The sequence below is a fragment of the Aythya marila genome (assembly GCF_965140915.1).
Source record: "Aythya marila genome assembly, chromosome: 2".
In the NCBI taxonomy this organism is placed as follows: domain Eukaryota; kingdom Metazoa; phylum Chordata; class Aves; order Anseriformes; family Anatidae; genus Aythya; species Aythya marila.
In genome coordinates, this window is record NC_139043.1 from 74,262,049 (window position 1) to 74,282,026 (window position 19,978).

A 19,978-nucleotide genomic window follows, 5' to 3' on the forward strand; every position below is an offset into this window, starting at 1 on the left:
GCGTGTGTCGATCTGCTTGAGGGTAGGAAAGCTCTGCAGGAGGATCTGGATAGGCTGCACCGATGGGCTGAGGTCAACTGCATGAAGTTTAACAAGGCCAAGTGCTGGGTCCTGCACCTGGGGCGCAATAACCCCAAGCAGAGCTACAGGCTGGGAGAGGAATGGTTGGAAAGCTGCCAGGCAGAGAAGGACCTGGGAGTGATGGTGGACAGTCGGCTGAATATGAGCCAGCAGTGTGCTCAGGTGGCCAAGAAGGCCAGCGGCATCCTGGCTTGTATTAGGAACAGCGTGACCAGCAGGGCTAGGGAGGTGATCGTCCCCCTGTACTCAGCTCTGGTGAGGCCGCACCTTGAGTACTGTGTTCAGTTTTGGGCCCCTCGCTACAAGAAGGACATCGAGGTGCTTGAGCGGGTGCAGAGAAGGGCGACGAAGCTGGTGAGGGGCCTGGAGAACAAGTCCTACGAGGAGCGGCTGAGGGAGCTGGGCTTGTTCAGCCTGGAGAAGAGGAGGCTCAGGGGCGACCTTATCGCTCTTTTTAGGTACCTCAAGGGAGGCTGTAGCGAGGTGGGGGTTGGCCTGTTCTCCCACGTGCCTGGTGACAGGACGAGGGGGAATGGGTTTAAGTTGAGCCAGGGGAGTTTTAGGCTAGATGTTAGGAAGAACTTCTTCACTGAAAGGGTTGTGAGGCATTGGAACAGGCTGCCCAGGGAAGTGGTGGAGTCACCATCCTTGGAAGTCTTCAAAAGACGTTTAGATGTAGAGCTTAGGGATATGGTTTAGTGGAGGGCTGTTAGCGTTAGGTTGGAGGTTGGACTCGATGACCTTGAGGTCCCTTCCAACCTAGAAAATTCTGTGATTCTGTGATTCTGTGATATGATTTCCATTCTCTCCACTTTTAACTCTTATAACAACAGTTAATAATAACTACTATTTTCCACCTCAGCATGGCATTTATTGTACTGCATATATCTAGAATATGACTAGCAAATACTTAATAATTAGATAGAGTAACTCTATTCTTTTGAGAAAACAATCAGTAGTTTTCATTGTGTTGTTTGAGAAAGAAATCTTGAATTGTAAACTCCAAACTGTAAAAACTTGTTCATATACATATTTGTAAAATTTGAGTAGCATACTGAAAAACTTAGTGGTATCATAATAAGCATCATGAATATAGCAGAACCATTAAGAATTCATGTGGAAAGTGATATTAATAAAAAAACTTTTTGTAGATAAGATGAACATTACTATGTCTCTTCTTGAATCTCTTAATTAATATTTTTTGTATTGTGGAGAGTGTACATTCCACAGTATTTTACAACATCCCTGGTATGCTCTGCTAAGGAGCCTAGAACTGTGAGAATTAAAGATTTTCCTTGTTATACTAGCAAAACAGAATAACAGCAAATGAAAAACATTGAAAATGGGCAGATAGTGTGTTGTGAGCAGGTGATGAAGGTCGCCTGATTTTATACAAGTTTTAGATGCAGATGAGTGGCTTTCTCAGTTTGAAATATTCCTGATGATTTTCAGAAAATGAAGAATTGACTATCATTCTTGCAGTAAAGTTCCCAGTCACTCACTATTTATTCCTGTCTGGCAGTATAAAGGTATTCAATATTTTTTCTATAAGAAGTCTTTGTCTCCAGAAAAAAACAAGAAGAATAATTGCCATGTCTAACAGTTCATAGGCAATTTTCCCTTCTGTACCTACTCTATTAGGAAAGCATAGTTAAAAAAAAAAAAAAAGAAAGAAAGAAAGAAAAAAAAAAGTGAAAAAAGCTATTTCTACCAAAATCATCAGTTAATATCGATTGGATAAAGATGATTTAAAGTTATGTAACCACAACAAAAGAGAAGAATAAAATGGAGATGAAATCCATAAGAAAGAAAAGACTACAGATTTTGGTATTCCAACTTCAGCTTCACAAAGAATAACTAAACTTTAAACTAAAGGGTTATTCTAATATAGAACTGACACGTGAAGAACACATGACAGTGTTTTAAATGTTTTTAAATCCTTCCATCTTAAGATCTTGCAGTAAAGACCGTTCAGCTACAGAACTGACTTTTACTTTCTCTCTTTGAAAAATCATTATCAAATCCACAGAAAAACTGCTTCTCAATGTAGCAGCTGAACACTGAAAATAATAAACATGTTACCTCAGCCAGAAGATACACTCTGCAAAGTTACTGAGCCATAATTCAACAACAGATGATTCACTTATGTGGAAAAGAAAAAACAGGTTTTGTGAATAACCTCTTGAATAACTATTAATGATAATAGTCCTACTGAAACCAGTTTGGATTTCAGGAATGTAACTGAGGTCAGAATATGGACCAGGATGAACAAGCCTAAGACAGAACTTCAGACATCCATAAGAATACATGTATTGACCTTATAAACACATTGAAAAATTGCGTGGAAAGAAGGTTGGGAAAAAGATGTTTGAGTAACAGAACAGAAAGTACAGAAGAAAGATTGCCTGAAGAGAAGTGTTTCATGTTAAAGAAACCTCACAGTTTCTTTAAATATCAGGTGAGCAATCTCATAGCATAGGAAAGTAACCCCCACATATGAGATTTGAGGCCTCAAAATATGCCACTCCAACAGCTCCTCTCCAGCCGGGACTGTAATGCATTTAACCTTCCTGCAAGAGCAATAAAAACTAGCTCTCCTGCTTTCACATAGTTGTGCTTACCTTCAGCAGAGCACTGCAGAAAATGAGGTCAATAAAACAAATGAGTAAAAAGGCAGCTGTGACATTCAGTCACAGTTTAGAGACTATTTCTAGATTAATATCAGAATAAATTATCTATCAAGAATGACTTGAGACAGGACCACATGTAAAGTCATGTGCATGCCAAACACAATCATTAATTTCACATATAAAAACTCGGTCAGCATTTTGACCATTACCACTGCAATGAGATCTTGAAATAGTACAAATTTCTACAAATTTATCAGTTTTTGTGTGGTAGTAGCTAAAAAGTAAACAATGTTTGAAACTGTTTGGAAAGGAATAAAGAACAAAAGAGAAATCATTAAACCATTTTAGACATCGATATGAGCTGCCTTTTTGAACACTGTGTACACATTCTCGTCCTTTGATTTTGAAAAGGATAGAGAAGAACTGGGGAAAGCCCAGAGGAAGCAGAGAATCAATGTTATGGAATGGATTCTGTTTAAAGAATTCTTCATTCTGGAAAAGAGACATCTAGGGGAGAATACAGTATGGGTTATAGAGTCATGGGGAACTTCAAAATAATAAATAAGAATTAACCGTTCACTGTCTCTTGCAATGTAAGAAGTGCATTACAATATAAGGAGAATGTATGAAAACAGTTAAGAGGTGTCTGGTTTCAAAGAAGCATGAGGAGCTGTTTTTTTCATTCAAGAAAACGTTTTCTGTGGATTTTCTAGATGCTGGATGTGCAGATATGATGCACTTGGACAAGTGCAAGAAAGACCTGGCGGATGTCATCGCGGAACCTCTCTCAATTATTTTTCAACGATCCTGGGAATTTGGAGAGGTCCCGGTAGACTGGAAGCTGGCAAATGTTGTGCCGATTTTCAAGAAGGGTCAGAAAGAAGACCCTAGCAATTACAGGCCTGTCAGTCTCACGTCAGTGCCTGGTAAAATCATGGAGAAGTTGGTTCTCGAACTTATTGAGGCGCACCTGGGGGACAAAGCAGTCATTGGTCCCAGCCAGCATGGGTTTGTGAAGGGTAGGTCCTGCCTAACTAACCTGATTTCCTTTTATAAGATCACCTGTATGGTGGACCAAGGGAAACCAGCTGATGTGATTTTTTTGGACTTCAGCAAGGCTTTTGACACGGTTTCCCATAGGATCCTACTGGACAAAATGTCCACCATACAGCTAAATAAAAACATCATACGATGGGTGAGCAATTGGCTAACGGGCAGGGCCCAAAGGGTTATGGTAAATGGGGCTGCGTCAGGCTGGCGGGCGGTCACCAGTGGGGTCCCTCAAGGCTCCATTTTAGGGCCGGTACTTTTCAATATTTTTATAAACGATCTGGATGTAGGAATAGAAGGTATTTTGAGCAAGTTTGCTGATGACACCAAACTTGGAGGAGTTGTGGACTCGAATGAGGGTCGAAAGGCCTTGCAGAGGGATCTGGATAGGTTGGAGAGCTGGGCGATCACCAACCGCATGAAGTTCAATAAGAGCAAGTGCCGGGTCCTGCACCTGGGACGGGGAAACCCTGGCTGCACGTACAGACTGGGCGATGAGAAGCTGGAGAGCAGACTAGAAGAGAGGGATCTGGGGGTCGTGGTAGACAGCAAGTTGAATATGAGCCAGCAGTGTGCCCTGGCAGCCAGGAGGGCCAACCGTGTCCTGGGGCGCATCAAGCACGGCATCGCTAGTAGGTCAAGGGAGGTGATTGTCCCGCTCTACTCTGCGCTGGTGCGGCCTCGAGTACTGTGTGCAGTTCTGGGCACCACAGTACAAGAAGGACATGAAACTGTTGGAGAGTGTCCAGAGGAGGGCTACGAAGATGGTGAAAGGCCTGGAGGGGAAGACGTACGAAGAACGGCTGAGGTCACTGGGCCTGTTCAGCCTGGAGAAGAGGAGGCTGAGGGGAGACCTCATCACAGTCTACAACTTCCTCATAAGGGGGTGTTGAGAGGCAGGAGACCTTTTCTCCATTAACACCAGTGACAGGACCCGCGGGAACGGGGTTAAGCTGAGGCAGGGGAAATTTAGGCTTGACATCAGGAGGGGGTTCTTCACAGAGAGGGTGGTTGCACACTGGAACAGGCTCCCCAGGGAAGTGGGCACTGCACTGAGCCTGTCTGAATTTAAGAAGAGATTGGACTGTGCACTTAGTCTGAACTTTTGGGTAGACCTGTGCGGTGTCAAGAGTTGGACTTGATGATCCTTAAGGGTCCCTTCCAACTCAGGATATTCTATGATTCTATGATTCTATGAAGTTAACTCTACTGGAAAGTAAACAAGTTATGGAGGAAGATTTCTTTCAGAATTTTCAGTTACATGGACACTGCTAATCGCCCAGGATTTCTTGAAGGAGAAATTGATGGAGACTACAAATGTAGTCTCCATCTCAGTCTCTCAGTCTCAGTCATCTCAGTCTCTCAGTCCAGAGACTACAAGAGTAGTCAGAGGATACTCGTGTAGCAGTCAAAGGTAAATACTTTTCCCTCCCCCAAGACACTTGAACAAGTCACATTTCAGTTTTAAAAGTAAAGTTGCTGTCTGCAAATTGCAATACGATCTCCTGCTAAATGGAGCATGTGACAAAGGAGAGGCATGTGCCTGTTGAGATAGTGCACTAATGGCCTGATGTAGCTCTCACCTCCAAGCTATTGACTGATCAGGGAGGAAGGCTCTTTAACACACAATCTGACATTTGAGTACAACAGGAAGGAAAAACTGTATTTGCTGAAAGCGGCATATGGACAGCTACCCCTGTAACACATTCCGGATGACACAGGTGCAGCATTCACCATGTACGTTATTGGTTCCTTAATTGCTAAATGTAGAAACAAGAATGGAATTTAAAAATATAGGACAAGATATCTAATTAACAGGTCTACCAGCCTCTCAAATACTTTGGTCTATTAAAATGTATTATCCTTTTCTGCTCACACATCCAGTAACCCCAAACAAACATACTATGCCCCAGGAAAAAAGGCGAGCAGGAGATGATTTAGCTGTTCCACAACCTCAAATTAGCTCTATACAGTAAAACAATCATTTCTAGAGAATTCCTGGCTGTAACTTTAGCAAGTAAAAATGGTGATAAAAAAGAGGAATGAAGACCTGAGATATAAAAGTGAATCATCAGGAAAAAATAAATAAATTAGAACACATGCAGTAGATAAAGCTTTAGCTATAAAGAAATGTTAAAGGATCAGAAAAAAAAAAAAAAAAAAAAAAAAAAAAGAAGTTTGATGTATGCATATTTTAGATATTCCAGAATTAGTTGGAGGAGGGAGTTTCTTTTGATTCTACAACAGATTGCAGTCCATTCAAAAACAGTCAATAGCGAAAATGAAATTATGTGCAAAGTTACTCCACTGGCTTTTGGCCGTATCGGCAGTGAACATTTTATTCACTAATACTGCCCACATGAATTGAAATCCAAAGTTTAAATCTTCCATTGTTGCTGATAAGCTGCTTACCTGTCTTCGGATCAATGGAGAAGTAGGGTTGCCCCTGAAGAATGCTGTAGACCACTCTAGCACTGTTTCCATAGGTGGGATCATCAGCATCTGTAGCCTTGACTTGAAGCACATATGCACCTAAAAAGAAATATAGGTAATCAAGCTTTCAGTATAGTGCAGTGGGAGGGGATATTTCTGACACATTAGCCCTGTTGCTAACAGATTGTGTTCTAATTATTGCTCCACAGGAAACAAAGTAAGAATAAAACAGGAAGTTGTGTTTGGTTCCATGCTCATATCCGTCTAGTTAAAAAATGAGGCAAAATTGAAAGGAGAAGAAGACCAGTATCAGAAGATATTTATAATCAATTTCTGATGCATATATTATTCATAAAACATTTTTACCTAACACATGCAAGATGAGACCTGGGAAAACAGAATACAGGATTTTGAAAAGCAGTATGCCCCACAGTTTTTTGAAATGACAGACATACCTTCAGATGTCTGCACAGTCAGCTGTGCACATAAAATATGTCATTTGTCTTTGGCACAAATGTTTGTTCAAATGAATTTGCCAGTGAACCAATCTCTAAGTGCCTTAAAATAAATAAATAAATAAATGAAAAACCTGTGATGCAGTCTCCTAAAGGTTAACTCTGCAGTGGTAGAATGCACAGTCACATTGCAGAATGTAAACAGGTATTTGGTTCAGTCAGTTGTCTTTGAAATCTGGAGTTCAGTTTTCTTCTCTTTCCAATACAACTCAGTAAGAAGCAAAAGCACCACAAAGACAGAATCTCCCCTGCATTGCATTGATACATTATGTTCAGTCTCGGTTATAGACCATGCCTAGTGGAATAATTTGCTTTATACTCTGACTTAGAGGGGACTCATGCCATAGAGAAAAAGAATTGCACATGAAGACAGAAAACTCACTTCAAGTGGCAATTGTTGTACAGAAATGGACAATATCTGGAATATCTTGTTTGAATATCAGATATTACAATATCTGGAATATCTTGTCCCTCCTGCTGGTTGCTAAGCAATTTCCCTGGGTTTCCCCACTGCCCAATAATGAAAATAGTGTTCCAACTATATTCTTCAGCAAAATAAACAGCTATATATGTACGTATATATATGCTTTCCATTCTGCTTTGAAGAATGTTTTCCTGTGAACATCTGTGCAAATGAAAGTTGGAATTTTTTTGTGAGTGGGAGGTAGAATGGCCTACGTAAGAAACAAACCAGGGAGGAAGGTTCTCCATACTTTTGTGTTAAGAAAAATTCTACCTTTGGAGACCATCTGACATCATTTCAAGGATAACCATGGAATACTATATGGAATGCTGTTACTTCTCTCTAATGAAACTTGCATGTTTCAAAGGATGTTCATAATCTACAATTAATTCTAATGGACTTTTCCAGGTTTATTTCAGGGAGTGCTTTATTGAAAGATGCTCCATATGAAAGGTCCTATGACTTGGACAGAAAGGTAACTCCTAGCAAACGTAAATGTCTGGAGGATTTTTCTTTCTTTTTTCCCCCACATCTCTCCATATGAGGATCAACACTGGTGCTGAAGGGTTTGCAACCAACATTGCCATAAATACTTGCTGCATGATGGCTAGTCATACAAGAAAGCTCTTGTTATTTATTTATTTTTTAATTAAATAACAAAGAAACAAAAAGTATTCTGATAGGTACGCTTTCTATCTCCCAAGAAGACATAGAAATGTAAGTGTTCTTTGACTAACAATCATTTTCAAAGCCAACAGATTGACTGTGTTTTTAAGCTGAAGGCAAGATTCATTAAAGTCAAATTATAAAAGAGAGAAAGATTGACAATGAATAAATGAATGAAAAATGCCACTGAAATCAGTTGGATTCAGTTAACCAAGTACTGGAGGTTACTCTCTTGATTTTCTGGATCTGAAAGCTGAGGAATGATACAGGTTGGAGAAGACTGCAGTCTGGGTACCACATAACAGCTCTCGAAGCAGTGTCTACTCAAAACTCTTGTACCTAAATTTCTTTAGGTACATGACCATAATTGACTATGCACTAAATAGTTCCCAATGCACAAGCCCAGCCAGAGGCAGACTACATTCTTCCTACTGGGATGACAGGTAGCAGCTATTTAATATCTATTAGCATTCAGAATTAGAGTATCATAAAATGTCCTGAACTGGAAGGGACCCACAGGGATCGAGTCCAACTCCTTTTGATCTGATGGCTTCCAGCTGTTCTGTCCAGAAGGAGGACTCTATGTAATAGGATCCTCCTCTCTCAGCTCTGTCTTCTGACTCAGAAATCTGGGGAGTCACAGCAATAACTGACTTCTACTACAAAAAAACAAGGTGGACAAGGAAACGGTAGCTTTCATTTTTTTCCCCTTTTCCCCTCAAAAAACAGCAGTGTGTTGTATGTACCACCTGTGAAACCTACCTGTTGTAAAGGAAAAGCAAGGCCTGTGCCTTTTGGAGAGATTACACTGACCAAACATGTCCTGCAGAGTTCTCTCACTGCACATGATGACATCTCACCTGGGTACACATATAGTTGTCTTTCTTCATTGCTACAATATCTCACTACCTCTCCAACCTAAAAACCTCAGTCTAATTTTTCCTCCAAAAAGAAATGCTACTGTTTAACGTACCAGAAACCTTCTCCATTCCTAACAAATTGTTCATCCATTGACTGCATTCACACCTTAGGCTGGTGAGTTTTCCTCCCCTCGCAGGTGGTGGAGGAAGGTATCATATTCCCAGGTGCTGAGGTCTGAACTAGAGCTGGGTGATCAAGTGCCCTAGCTGGCAAGTGTGTTGCTTCGGGACAACAGCCTTCACTTTTGCCAAAAAAGGTGGCACTGTCACATATTCCTAAGTCTAGCCTTTGGCCAGAACTTGTGTTTCTGATGCCACATTGGTTGCTGCTTCAGGGAGCTGCTGATTTTGTCTTCTGAATGCAAATTGACAAAATTTTATCATAATGTAACTAAGATCTTTGCTTTGCACCTTAAAGAAGGCACCATTCTGCATAAGAGAACAAGACAGACAGACAACGAATAACAAAAGCAAGAGCAGAAAGTTAAGATTTGTTGTAAGTGCACTTATTTTCCAAAGTGCTGAGCATGGAGAAACCTACCAAATTCAGTCAGGATTTAAAAACCTAATGTTTCTGGAAGACTAGCCACAACTCCTTCCCTCTTGCAGGTTATCAACAGAGAACTCACTGTAACGAAGCTCTCTCAAACACTTGAAACTCTGATAGAAATAGCAGACCTGTAACACAGACTGCTGGCCACCACCTCATGCGGGCTAATCACTTGTTTTACCACAGACTGTTCATGTCGACTTGCTCTTGACAACTAATGTAGGCAGTTAAAAGGCTCCTAAAGTCAGGCAGTTAGGAAAATCTCATCTTAGATAACCAATACTTTTGCACTTTAGGATATGTCACCTTTATGAATTTTGCTTTATAACAGCTCACTTGCATATTGAAAACAACATCGAATATTAATCTATATGGAGATTTTTTTCTTTTTTAAAGAAGAATTTTTAAACCTAATATTGTACAGATTTTAAGATTGGAAAATAGTATTATCTGATATATCAAAGCTGCAGTGAGGCAGAGTTTATCGTAAATGTGATACTATTTTAAAGAAATTAAGAAGAAAGCACTGCCTCATAAGTACTTAAGCTTTTAGTTAAATAGTAATGCTTAATTTCTATTAATTTCAGTTACAAAAATTCACCTGTATTTATCAGTATAAGAACTCTGCTTTTAATCCTTATAAATTCAGTTCACGGAAGATAATTACAGTGTACTTTGAAGAGGACTGTCAGATATGTTAGTCTGCTAAGCTAGGTCATATTCAGAATGCAGATTTAGCTCTGGCAAAATTTGTGTGAAAATCGCTGCAGCCTATTTCTTATACAGAACTTATAAGAACTTTCTGCTTTCATATGAGCTGTGTGATTTATTGATTTATTTTCAGAATTAGAGAGAAAATACCGACTCATTTATTTACTATTTTTCTCCATTAAATCAATATTTAGAATAAATCTGATTTTGACTATATAGTTAAATTTCATTTCATTATTTTCATTATGACAGAAACCAAGGTTTTCCAACCAAGATCTCTATTTAACAGATATATATATATATATATAATCTTATTATGCCTATCTTATCAGGCACATGGTAGAGTATTTAAGTTCTATTCAGCTCTGTAATAAAAGATAACCCTCAACAAAATGTCATGTGTGATAAGATACATCGGTTTGACACTAGCTGCTAGCATAAATTGAATTCATAAATGTATTTCCTCCAGGTGAAATAAAAAAAAAACCTGTAACTGATTTAAGACTGAATGCATGTATCAAGAACACTTCAAAATAAGAAAAACTATTACAAAGTATACTAAATAAAAACACAACAAGAATGCCTCACTCAATAGGTTCATCTGTATGTCTTACATTCAAACTGTTTTAGGTAAGAAATGCTAAATAACATATTCAAGCAACATTTATTTTTCTTGTTATGATGGAAGAATTCACATATTAGTAAAGATTTTCACATATGAGGTCTTGAATGTGTTAGTGGGGAGATTTCTGATAGGCAAAGTTTGTAATTTTTCATAAATTTAATCCATATGGTGTCTGGAGACTGAAACAACAGATACAGCAGAAAACAAGCGTATCTGTTTTTGCCCATTCAAATCAAAGCCACAGTGGCTGGGAATGGATTTTGGAGCTCATCCTCTGTCCCAACATTTGTTTCTTAAGCCCTAGCAACAGCACCTGTTGATTGTATAATCAATAGTGTTTTTACAGAGCAGTGACCAGCTTCTCCTCTTTACAAAACCACCATGACAAACAAGTGACTTCATACTTCTGCAAAAAGATAAAAAATGATTGAAAGAATGTGAAAGCCAGAAGGAGCCAGGAGGTAAAAGCCACGGATGGTGGAGTTCATGCTCCCTATCACTTGACTTGTACAATGTAGGCAGTGACTTTCATTCCAGGCACCTTTGCAGCCAGGGGCTGGGCACATGGAGCCTGGTAGCGCAGGCCTGAATTTGGAGTAATGCAAAGGTAGGCATGTGAAACACCACAGCTGAATCTATATCTATTTTTATACAAAAAAAATTGTTGCAAGGTTAAGGAACTCAACAGCAGCCATCAGCCTGCCTGAAAATTCGGCAGGTGACTGATGGTCCCTGCAGAGACCAGTTTGTAGCTGTCTAAAAAATATTAGTTTAGATATTTTCACATATATGTTCCAGGTAACTCTACCTTACTATATAAAAGAAAGAAATGGAAATTTATAAACTAAGTTTTATTAAGGCAAACATTCCAAGTCATATTTCAGCTTGATACATATTTTAGCTTGATTCAGTATGCACTGAATATAAAAAATAAACTGTTTCACAGTGATACTTTCAACTGGATTTATTCCTCTATCAGATCTTCTACAACAAACAGATAACGTGTAAAGCTTATAGTTTTATGAGAGGTCAAGTATTTTTATTTATTTAAATCTGCTGACAGTCATTTACTAACTTAAATACATATCTAATTTTCTGAACAGGTTTTCTGAAATTGGTTTTTCATCCTTTCTGTATTATCAAGTGTTGCCCATTGTATCTAACAAGCCTTCTATTTTATTGCAAAGCATAAAACCAATATATTTTTAAAATTAGACTCTAAAATCTAATTAGTTTTCCCAGGCAATAATATAGGACACTACAGCTGTAAATCTTTAATGCACAAACATAGTGACAGAGGATTGCATTTATTATAGCTCATGACATTTTAATTAAAATATGTACCTATATTACTATATGGAGCAATCATATGAACAAAAAATATAGTATTTTATTGTTTTGAAATACCTTAGATGATAAAAATACTTATATTTCTAATATCTGATATGCAATCAACAAATACTTGATGTAATGGATTATAAAATGTAGAAGAATGGAACGATGTGCTTAAGCAATAATTTATTTATGTTTTAGAAAGAAAAGAAGAATAATGCTAAAGTGTTCACATGGCTCAAGGAAATGGTATGGAATGGTAATGAAGATTTTATTTTCTTTAAAATGATGTAGACAATATACAAGATTAAACCATATTTTTTGCAACAAGGACTTGACTTCTAAAACTGCTACTGAATTTTCTAATAGTCTTTTGTTACTAAAAATGCTACTTTGCCAAAATCAAAAGGATCTTTGAAAGAAAAACAGTATTGATTAAATCTCCTCCCATCAAAAAGCATTAAAAAATTTTAAAAAATCACAATTTCACATTTTCAAATTGCTTATGAATGACCAGTCAAAAATCACTTAAAACAAGTGCTCTATTCAGAAGATCAAACCATCTCCATTTTCAAAACAGAACATATAATTTATTGATGTTTTCCCAATTTCTTTTTTTTTTATAAAATAATAAAATATTGACCTTCTGTTCTCTTTCAGAAAGGAAAAATATTTTGCCATTACAAAAATGTAGTGGAACAGCTTGTTGGCTGTAGAGTTATTGTTGGCTTCCAAAAAAAAATAAAAAATAAATAATCCAAACACATCAGAAACATGAATTCTCCTATATTTAGTTTGTTGAGCATGACCAAGAATTCACAAAATTCAATTGGGAATAGATAAACTGGTCATTATATTTAGTGTTGGTGTGGCCTTATGTTGAATATTGCATGCAGACCTCCACAATACAAAAAGGATGTTACTTAAAAGCATCCAGAGGAGGGCAAGAAAGCTGATGAAAGGGCTGGAAGGCATTTCCTGTGAGGAGAGACTTGGGTTGTCTCCTCTGGAGAAGAGGAGGTTGAAAGGGCTCTCTGCAACTCCCTGAGGAGGGGAAGCACAGAGGAAGGTGCCAGTCTCTGCTCCTGGTCACTGATGGCAGGACAGCCAGGATCAGCACAAAGTTGTTCCAGGGTCAGACTGGACATGAGGAAAATGTCTTTACCATAAGGGTGGTCAAACACTAGAACAGGCAAGGTGGTTGATGCCCTGTGTCTGTCAGTGTTCAATAGGAGTTTGAATAATGCCCTCAGTAATATATGCTTTAACTTTTGTCTAGCACTGAAGAGTTCAGGCAGTTAGAGTAGGTGATCTTTGAAGGTCCCTTCCAACTGTCCTGTCCTATCCTGTTCTATCCACTGCAGGGAAGTGAGAGGATTCAATGTTAGAAGAAGCCAACAGACTGCTATTTAGACAGGATTCTTGCAAATATATGTATATATATACACATATATACTATAAAGGCGATAGAATTGCAAAGACAAAGAAAAAAAGAGCTGGTGATATGTGTCGTGGTTCTGCTCGAGTGGGCAGCCGAGCTCCACCACAGCCGCTCTCTCACTCCCCCTCCTCAAAGAGGAATGGGGAGAAAATATGTGAAAAGGGCTCAAGGGTTGAAATAAGGACGAGAAAATCATGCAATAATTATTGTAACGGGCAAAACAGACTCAGCATAAGAAGATAGTAAGATTTATTGCTCATTACTAACAAGCAAGAGAAGTGAGAAACAAAGGAAAAAAAAAATCAAAAGCACCTTCCCCCCCATCCACCCTCTTCCACCTCCTCCCCCCGAGCGGCGCAGGGGAACGGGGGAATGGGGGTTATGGTCAGTCTACAGCGCTTCTTCTCTGACGCTCCTTCTTGGTCACTCTCATCCCCTGTGCTGTGGGGTCCCACCCATGGGATGCAGTCCTTGATGAACTGATCCGGCGTGGGCTTCCCACAGGCAGCAGCTCTTCCAGAGCTGCTCCAGATATGGGTCCGTACCACGGGGTCCATCCCTCAGGAGCAAACTGCTCCAACCTGGCTCCCCCACGGGAAGCAGCTCCTGCCAGGTCACCTGCTCCTGCGTGGGCTCCTCTCCACGGGCTACAGGTCTGGCCCGGAACCTGCTCGGGCAGGGGTCTTCCACAGGCGGCAGCCTCCATTGGTGCAGGTCCACCTGCTCCACCATGGTCTCCTCCACGGGCTGTAGCGTGGAACCCTGCTCCACCGTGGTACTCCATGGGCTGCAGGGGGACATCCTGCTTCACCATGGTCCTCACCACAGACCGCAGGGGACTTCTGCTCCGGCGCCTGGAGCACCTCTCCCCCTCCTTCTTCACTGACCTTGGCACCTGCAAGGCTGTTTCTCACTCCCTTGACTCTCCCGGCTGCTGTGTGGCGCAGTGTTTTTTTTCCCTGTCTTAAATATGCTCTCACAGAGGCGCAAAACAGCATCGCTTATTGGCTCTGCTCTGGAAAGCAATGGGGCCCTTTCCAAACATGGGGCAGCTTCTAGATCTTTCTCACAGAAACCACCCCTATGGCCCCCTGCTACCAAAAGCTTGCCACGTAAACCCACTACAATATGCCAAGTCTTTTCTCATTATAATCAACTGTAACTGGGCCTGCAAATTCCATAAATGTTGGTAATAAATGCTAAAAATTAATTATGAGTAGCAGTGAATTAGTTTCAACATAAAGTGAAGGGAGGATGTGTTGAGGCTTTGAAAAGGCGAGGGGTCTGGATATGAGCAGTAAAGTTTAGGAGTAACTGAGAGGGTAAGGAATAGTGCAAACTAGAGTAGGACTTAGATCAGCTCCACTTTACCCATCCTGGCATGAAGGTGGAAAGGGACCCCTGCAGGTCACCCAGAATAAACTCCTGCCTAGAGTAGGTGAAGTCAGAGCCAGATGCTCAGGGTCTTGTCAAGACAAATTTTGAATGTCTCCAACAACAGAGGTCCCACAACTTTGTTGGGTGCTCCTGTGGGATCATGTCAAGCAGATTCCTGAATGAGATAGTCTTCTTTTTGAAGTACGGGTTTCACTATTCAATTTTCACAATTTGTCTCAATCACTGTTTTTACTGTTAGGAAGAAGCGAGTATGAGACTTCTTAAGTGAAAAGACTCAATTTCATACAATTTACTTGTTCTAATGAACATTTCTTATTACAAGTGATGGTTTCAATTTTCTTGGATCTAGCTCCTTTTCAATCTCATTTTCTTGTAGAGTTAGAAGACCCATCATAATATTGCTATACAGTCTCTTCCCTAACACATGTATGATTCTGTGGTTTTGTCACTCTGATGGGAGCTGTTGGTGTTTAGTACTTTTGAACAAAATCAGAAGATTGTGCAAATATTTTATATATGGGCAGGAAGAATGAGGAGCATTCCTGACAGCATAGGAACTCGCTACTTTGCACAATATTCTTCCTAAACAATTCCCTGAATAGCACCTTGGTAACCTGAACAATTCCCATGCACTTTTGACAATTCAAGTAAAAACCTAAGCAGCATCTATCTTATGTTTCCTTCTTACCAGTAAAACAAAACAAAACAAAAAACTTAAAAGTGAATTTATAACTCACTACTGCAATTCAGATCAGCAGATCTCCCATCTCAATAAATGTTTCGCTGACCTGCCATTGTCAATGTTAACAAAGCTCCAGCACAGGGAGAACATGTAAAGAGAGATGCTGACATTGTCATTTTGGGGCTTATCTTTTATAGAAAAAAATTACCAATAATATGTTTTGAAGATAAACTCCTGAAGCTGACATCCACAAAAGTAACGTGAGGGAGACTTATTTTACTTGGAAAGGCCACTTCCTAGTTTATGTATTCATGGCTGTGCAACCCCAATAATAACATAAGCTTGCTGGCACCATCAATATCATGAATACCAGACACAATCAGGAAAGCACACTTTTCTCCTGTTTTGTACTCCAAACACCACTATGAACAAGTGTATTTTTTCTCTCAGCTGCCTGAAGTAGCCATGTCCACAAAAGTAATACTATCATTCCCTGTTGTAACTGATGAATAGAAGAAGCTTTTTGCTAATACATTTGCTGTGCTGACAGCCAGAAGCTGTTGCAAGTCAGCATAATCAAACCTATTTCTAGTATCTCTAGAATACCATTATTTTATTCACAGTGCCAACAGTCCAGGTAGTATGGAAGATGGTTTTCAGGATAGTCTTTGTTAGGCTTACATACATACTCTGATTTCATCTGGAAAAGTGTTTTAAGTGTCGAGTTGTTTTTGTTTGTTTCTGGCAAATTGGAAGACATGGTCTTGTGAAGCAAGATTTTTTGTTTCTTCTTCCTTATGCAATAAATGCTTTAAAAAGTAAAAATAAGGATTTAGAAAGAGATGTCACATTTTATTTCTCACAATTGTTTTGTCTCTCAAGTCTTTATTGCAAATTAATTAAAAGGTCCCTTTCTCCAGGCCAACCCTGTCTCCCTCATGGATGATGGAGGGAAACTTACAGCTGTTTGTTGTTGTTGTTGTTTTGTTGTTTTCCCTCCAGATAATTATTTAATAATTATTTGGCTTGGAAATCAGCAAAGCAATTATTTTCTTTTCCCCTTCTTTTCCTAACCTCATCTGTTGGGGTCAGCTAGAGTAAGCCACGAAGGGCAGACAATCTGGCTAAGCTAAAAATGGCGCTGTTATCATTGCATATTTATTTAATTAATTTCTTTTTATTAATTTAGGCTATTTATTTATTTATAAAGACATCCAGCTGCTTACAGAGTCCCAGGGCTGTGATAATGTTTACAGAGGTTGCACTGCTGAAGCAAATGAGGAGCTTGAAATAGCAGCTAATAGGCTATACCCAATATGCACATAAAGGAGTAGCCTGGTAAAGCATCTTCTGGAAAAAATGCAGAAGGAGAGAAGCACAAGACCCAATTAACAAATAGCAAGCTTAATATACATCCATTTGAGAAATACATCTCTTGAGAGTGATTTTTTCTTTCCACTTTCAAGTGTGTGAATTGCTTTTCTCTTACCAGCATGACTGAAGTTCCTTTCATATGAAATCCAGCAAATAGAAAACTTACTTTTGACTTTTGCTTTTATCATTTTGACTACTTGGTAACTTTCTAGGCCATGACTTAAGAGGGACTTCAATGTAGGAGATAAAAATAACTAGTACACCCTCTGATAATGATAGCTATTCTGGGAGAATCCCTACAGTAGATGACTCTTCACTGGAAAAAAAAGATACTTTAGTTGGATTAGCTTATGTTTTGCAGGGAGGTGGTGTTAGCTCTATTAGAGAAAGAACCTTTCTGATATCAGAATACTATGTCTGATCCAGAAAACTTCACCAACACTGTGTGAGTCTAGGTGTGTGCCCTTGGAAGTAAATATTTTCTTTAATATAATTATGAAACAAGAGATGTTAGACATATCTGGTGCACTGAAATCTTAAGGGCTTGAAGAAAAAGAGTCAACCCCAGAATAACAGTACAAAGAGTTGTTATTCATTCATTAATCTGTTAAGTGGTTTCAGCGTGATCAAAATATTTTTCAGATACAAATATTCAAAGAAAAGGCTAATTATTATGCTCACTTTGAATGAGGACAGTGATATACTGGAATTGATTCCTAGCTTTTTAATGCTAATGAAACTTGATGGTTTTCATGATGTTTAGCTGTAAAGCATTCATTATTATTATCGGCTGTGTGCCTTTCAAAAGCATACTATCATTCCAGTGCCAGTTGAAAGAGTACCAGGAAAAGAAGCATTTTTAAGCAGTCCAGAAAATGGCATTCATTTTTCTCATTTAAGAGCTCCTTGGAGATTCTTAAGGTGTGGCAAGGATCTTGAAATGGCCCCAACAAATCTATGTAAAAAATGGTGGACATCACATAAAGAATTCAGGAGAAAGTCTGTCATAACATACTTCCATTATTTTACTGTTTGAAATTTTTCACGAGCTGGAATTTCACACATCAATTCTTCAAATGTCAAATGATTTATTCAGAATGTAGTAATAGGGTAATTACAGCTTTATACAAGACAGAGGAAAAATTAGTGTGAAATAAATGTCATTCATATTGCATATCAGTTAAAAGAACTTCAGTTTGATTCTCAGTAAATGTTCAGGTGGTTACTGAGGCTGGTTTGTTTCATTTATTTTTACGAGATGTTGGACATGGTTAGAAATAATTTAATTCAGCGTTCACCCAGGCATCCTTACATGAATAAAGTTCAGTTGTATTCTAGAATTGCATGAAAAATCTTTTAGGTTTTGAATGACAGAAATAAATTTGTCAGGATCTATCTTAATAGTTATGCACTTAGAAACAATTCTTCATAACCAAATTCATGCTAATGTGGTGACATTTCAAGGAAAAAAAATTTGGAGATGATGATGATAGCACTTTTAAAATTTGTTTTGCCTATATCACATCTCTTCCTACCTACTTATAGTGTTGTGGCTAAATCACTCAAGAAGGATGCAGGGCAGTCCTTCATAAACTGTCAAATATGTTGACTTGTACCTTCAGATTTTTATGAATTTACCTTTAGATTTTTTTTTTCCTAATTAAAATCTACAAATCTCCTAAAGGCAAACTTGTATTAGAGACATGCTAATATATAAAAATAACCCCAGAATACAACACTGACTTGTACACAATCTAGTATACAGTGTGATATTATGTGAAAGGTACTGATTTTTCCTTAATTTAATCTGAACAATGCTTTGAAGGCTTTCTTGCTACTACAAGATCAAAGGATCCATAGAATTTTACTCTACACGTTTACTAGCATTAAAATTTAAAACGTCATCTGATCCATTTGGTAATTTAACTTATAATTTCTACAGTATTCTACATGGCATCCGACATCAACATTCAACTACCGTCAACAATGGCAACTAACCTTCAGCAGTGATGGGGAAAGTAACCCACAAACCAATGGTACTGAAGGACATTGGTCTGCCTATAGGGGTTTCAGACCTTGGAATGGCATGGATGTTGTTGGGCCCCACCAAGGGTTCTCCTCATGTAAACTCATTTGTAAGAAAAAAATAAATGAGGAATTGCTAATCTAAGTGACAGCATGGTCAGCTTGCAGCACAAACAGTTTTTCAGAGAAAAGGTGAAAGAAATCCATTATTTGAAAACACTCAGGATAACACGCCCCCATGTAACATCCTGATCTGATTCGTAGCAGGGATTGGTTTAAATCCTGAAATACAATTAGACCCCTTCCAAATATATCTTTCAGTATAATAGCTTACTATAATATAATAGGTCTTCCTAAAACACAGGTATTGGACTAATTTCCCTTTCTACAGGGGATAGGGTAAAGAGTAATAAACTGAACATACAGCAAGGTACACAGAGATTTTTGGTGGATGAGCAGAGACAGCTTGCATAGGGCTGCCTGTGGTGACCCTTAGCTGGGCTTTCCATTACCTCTGAGAAATCCCATCCCTGTTGTAGGAATGACCCATCCACACATAACAATACAAAGTGATGTTAACCTCAGATTTCCTTGGTAATTTGCAGCAGTTTAGTGGCCTTTGCACAGACAGCTGAATCACCACCGCAGCAGAAATTCCTGAGAGATGTGGAACAAACAGCTGGCAGCAGAACGCAGTGCAGGCATTCAGGTTAAGCATTCAATCTTCATACTGAGCCCTAATGCTAATAGTAAGCAAGTTGTTGTTATTATTATTATTATTGTTATGACTAGAGGGACTTAGACTCACCATCTTTGGAAGCCCTTGAGAAAGGTTTAGACACCTGCTTATTAGGAATGACATAAATGTGGCAGGCTGCTCCTAGTGCAAACGCATTAAGTAACTGAAATTCCTTCCAACCCTCACTTTATGTTTCTATACAGCATATAAACAGACATTGTCTCCTTGAAATATTGCTATACACTTGTCTTTGTAGGTAAGATAGAAGTGCCTCTGTGTTAGCATTTTAATTTGGCTCAGGAGTGCATTTCTGAAGAAAATCTTTCAACTGTTCCCCCTTACT

At 38.9% G+C, this 19,978-nt stretch overlaps 1 protein-coding gene across 3 annotated transcripts in view; it reads right to left on the reverse strand.

Annotated features, from left to right (window-relative positions):
- LOC309875484 (cadherin-12) overlaps positions 1-19,978 on the reverse strand; it is a 238,381-nt gene that overhangs the window by 72,104 nt on the left and 146,299 nt on the right. For all 3 annotated transcript variants that reach the window (XM_082754987.1, XM_082754986.1, XM_082754988.1), the window contains one exon: positions 6,174-6,293. In XM_082754987.1, coding sequence (XP_082611113.1) covers positions 6,174-6,293 — 120 coding nt within the window. The remainder of the gene's footprint in view (positions 1-6,173; positions 6,294-19,978) is intronic.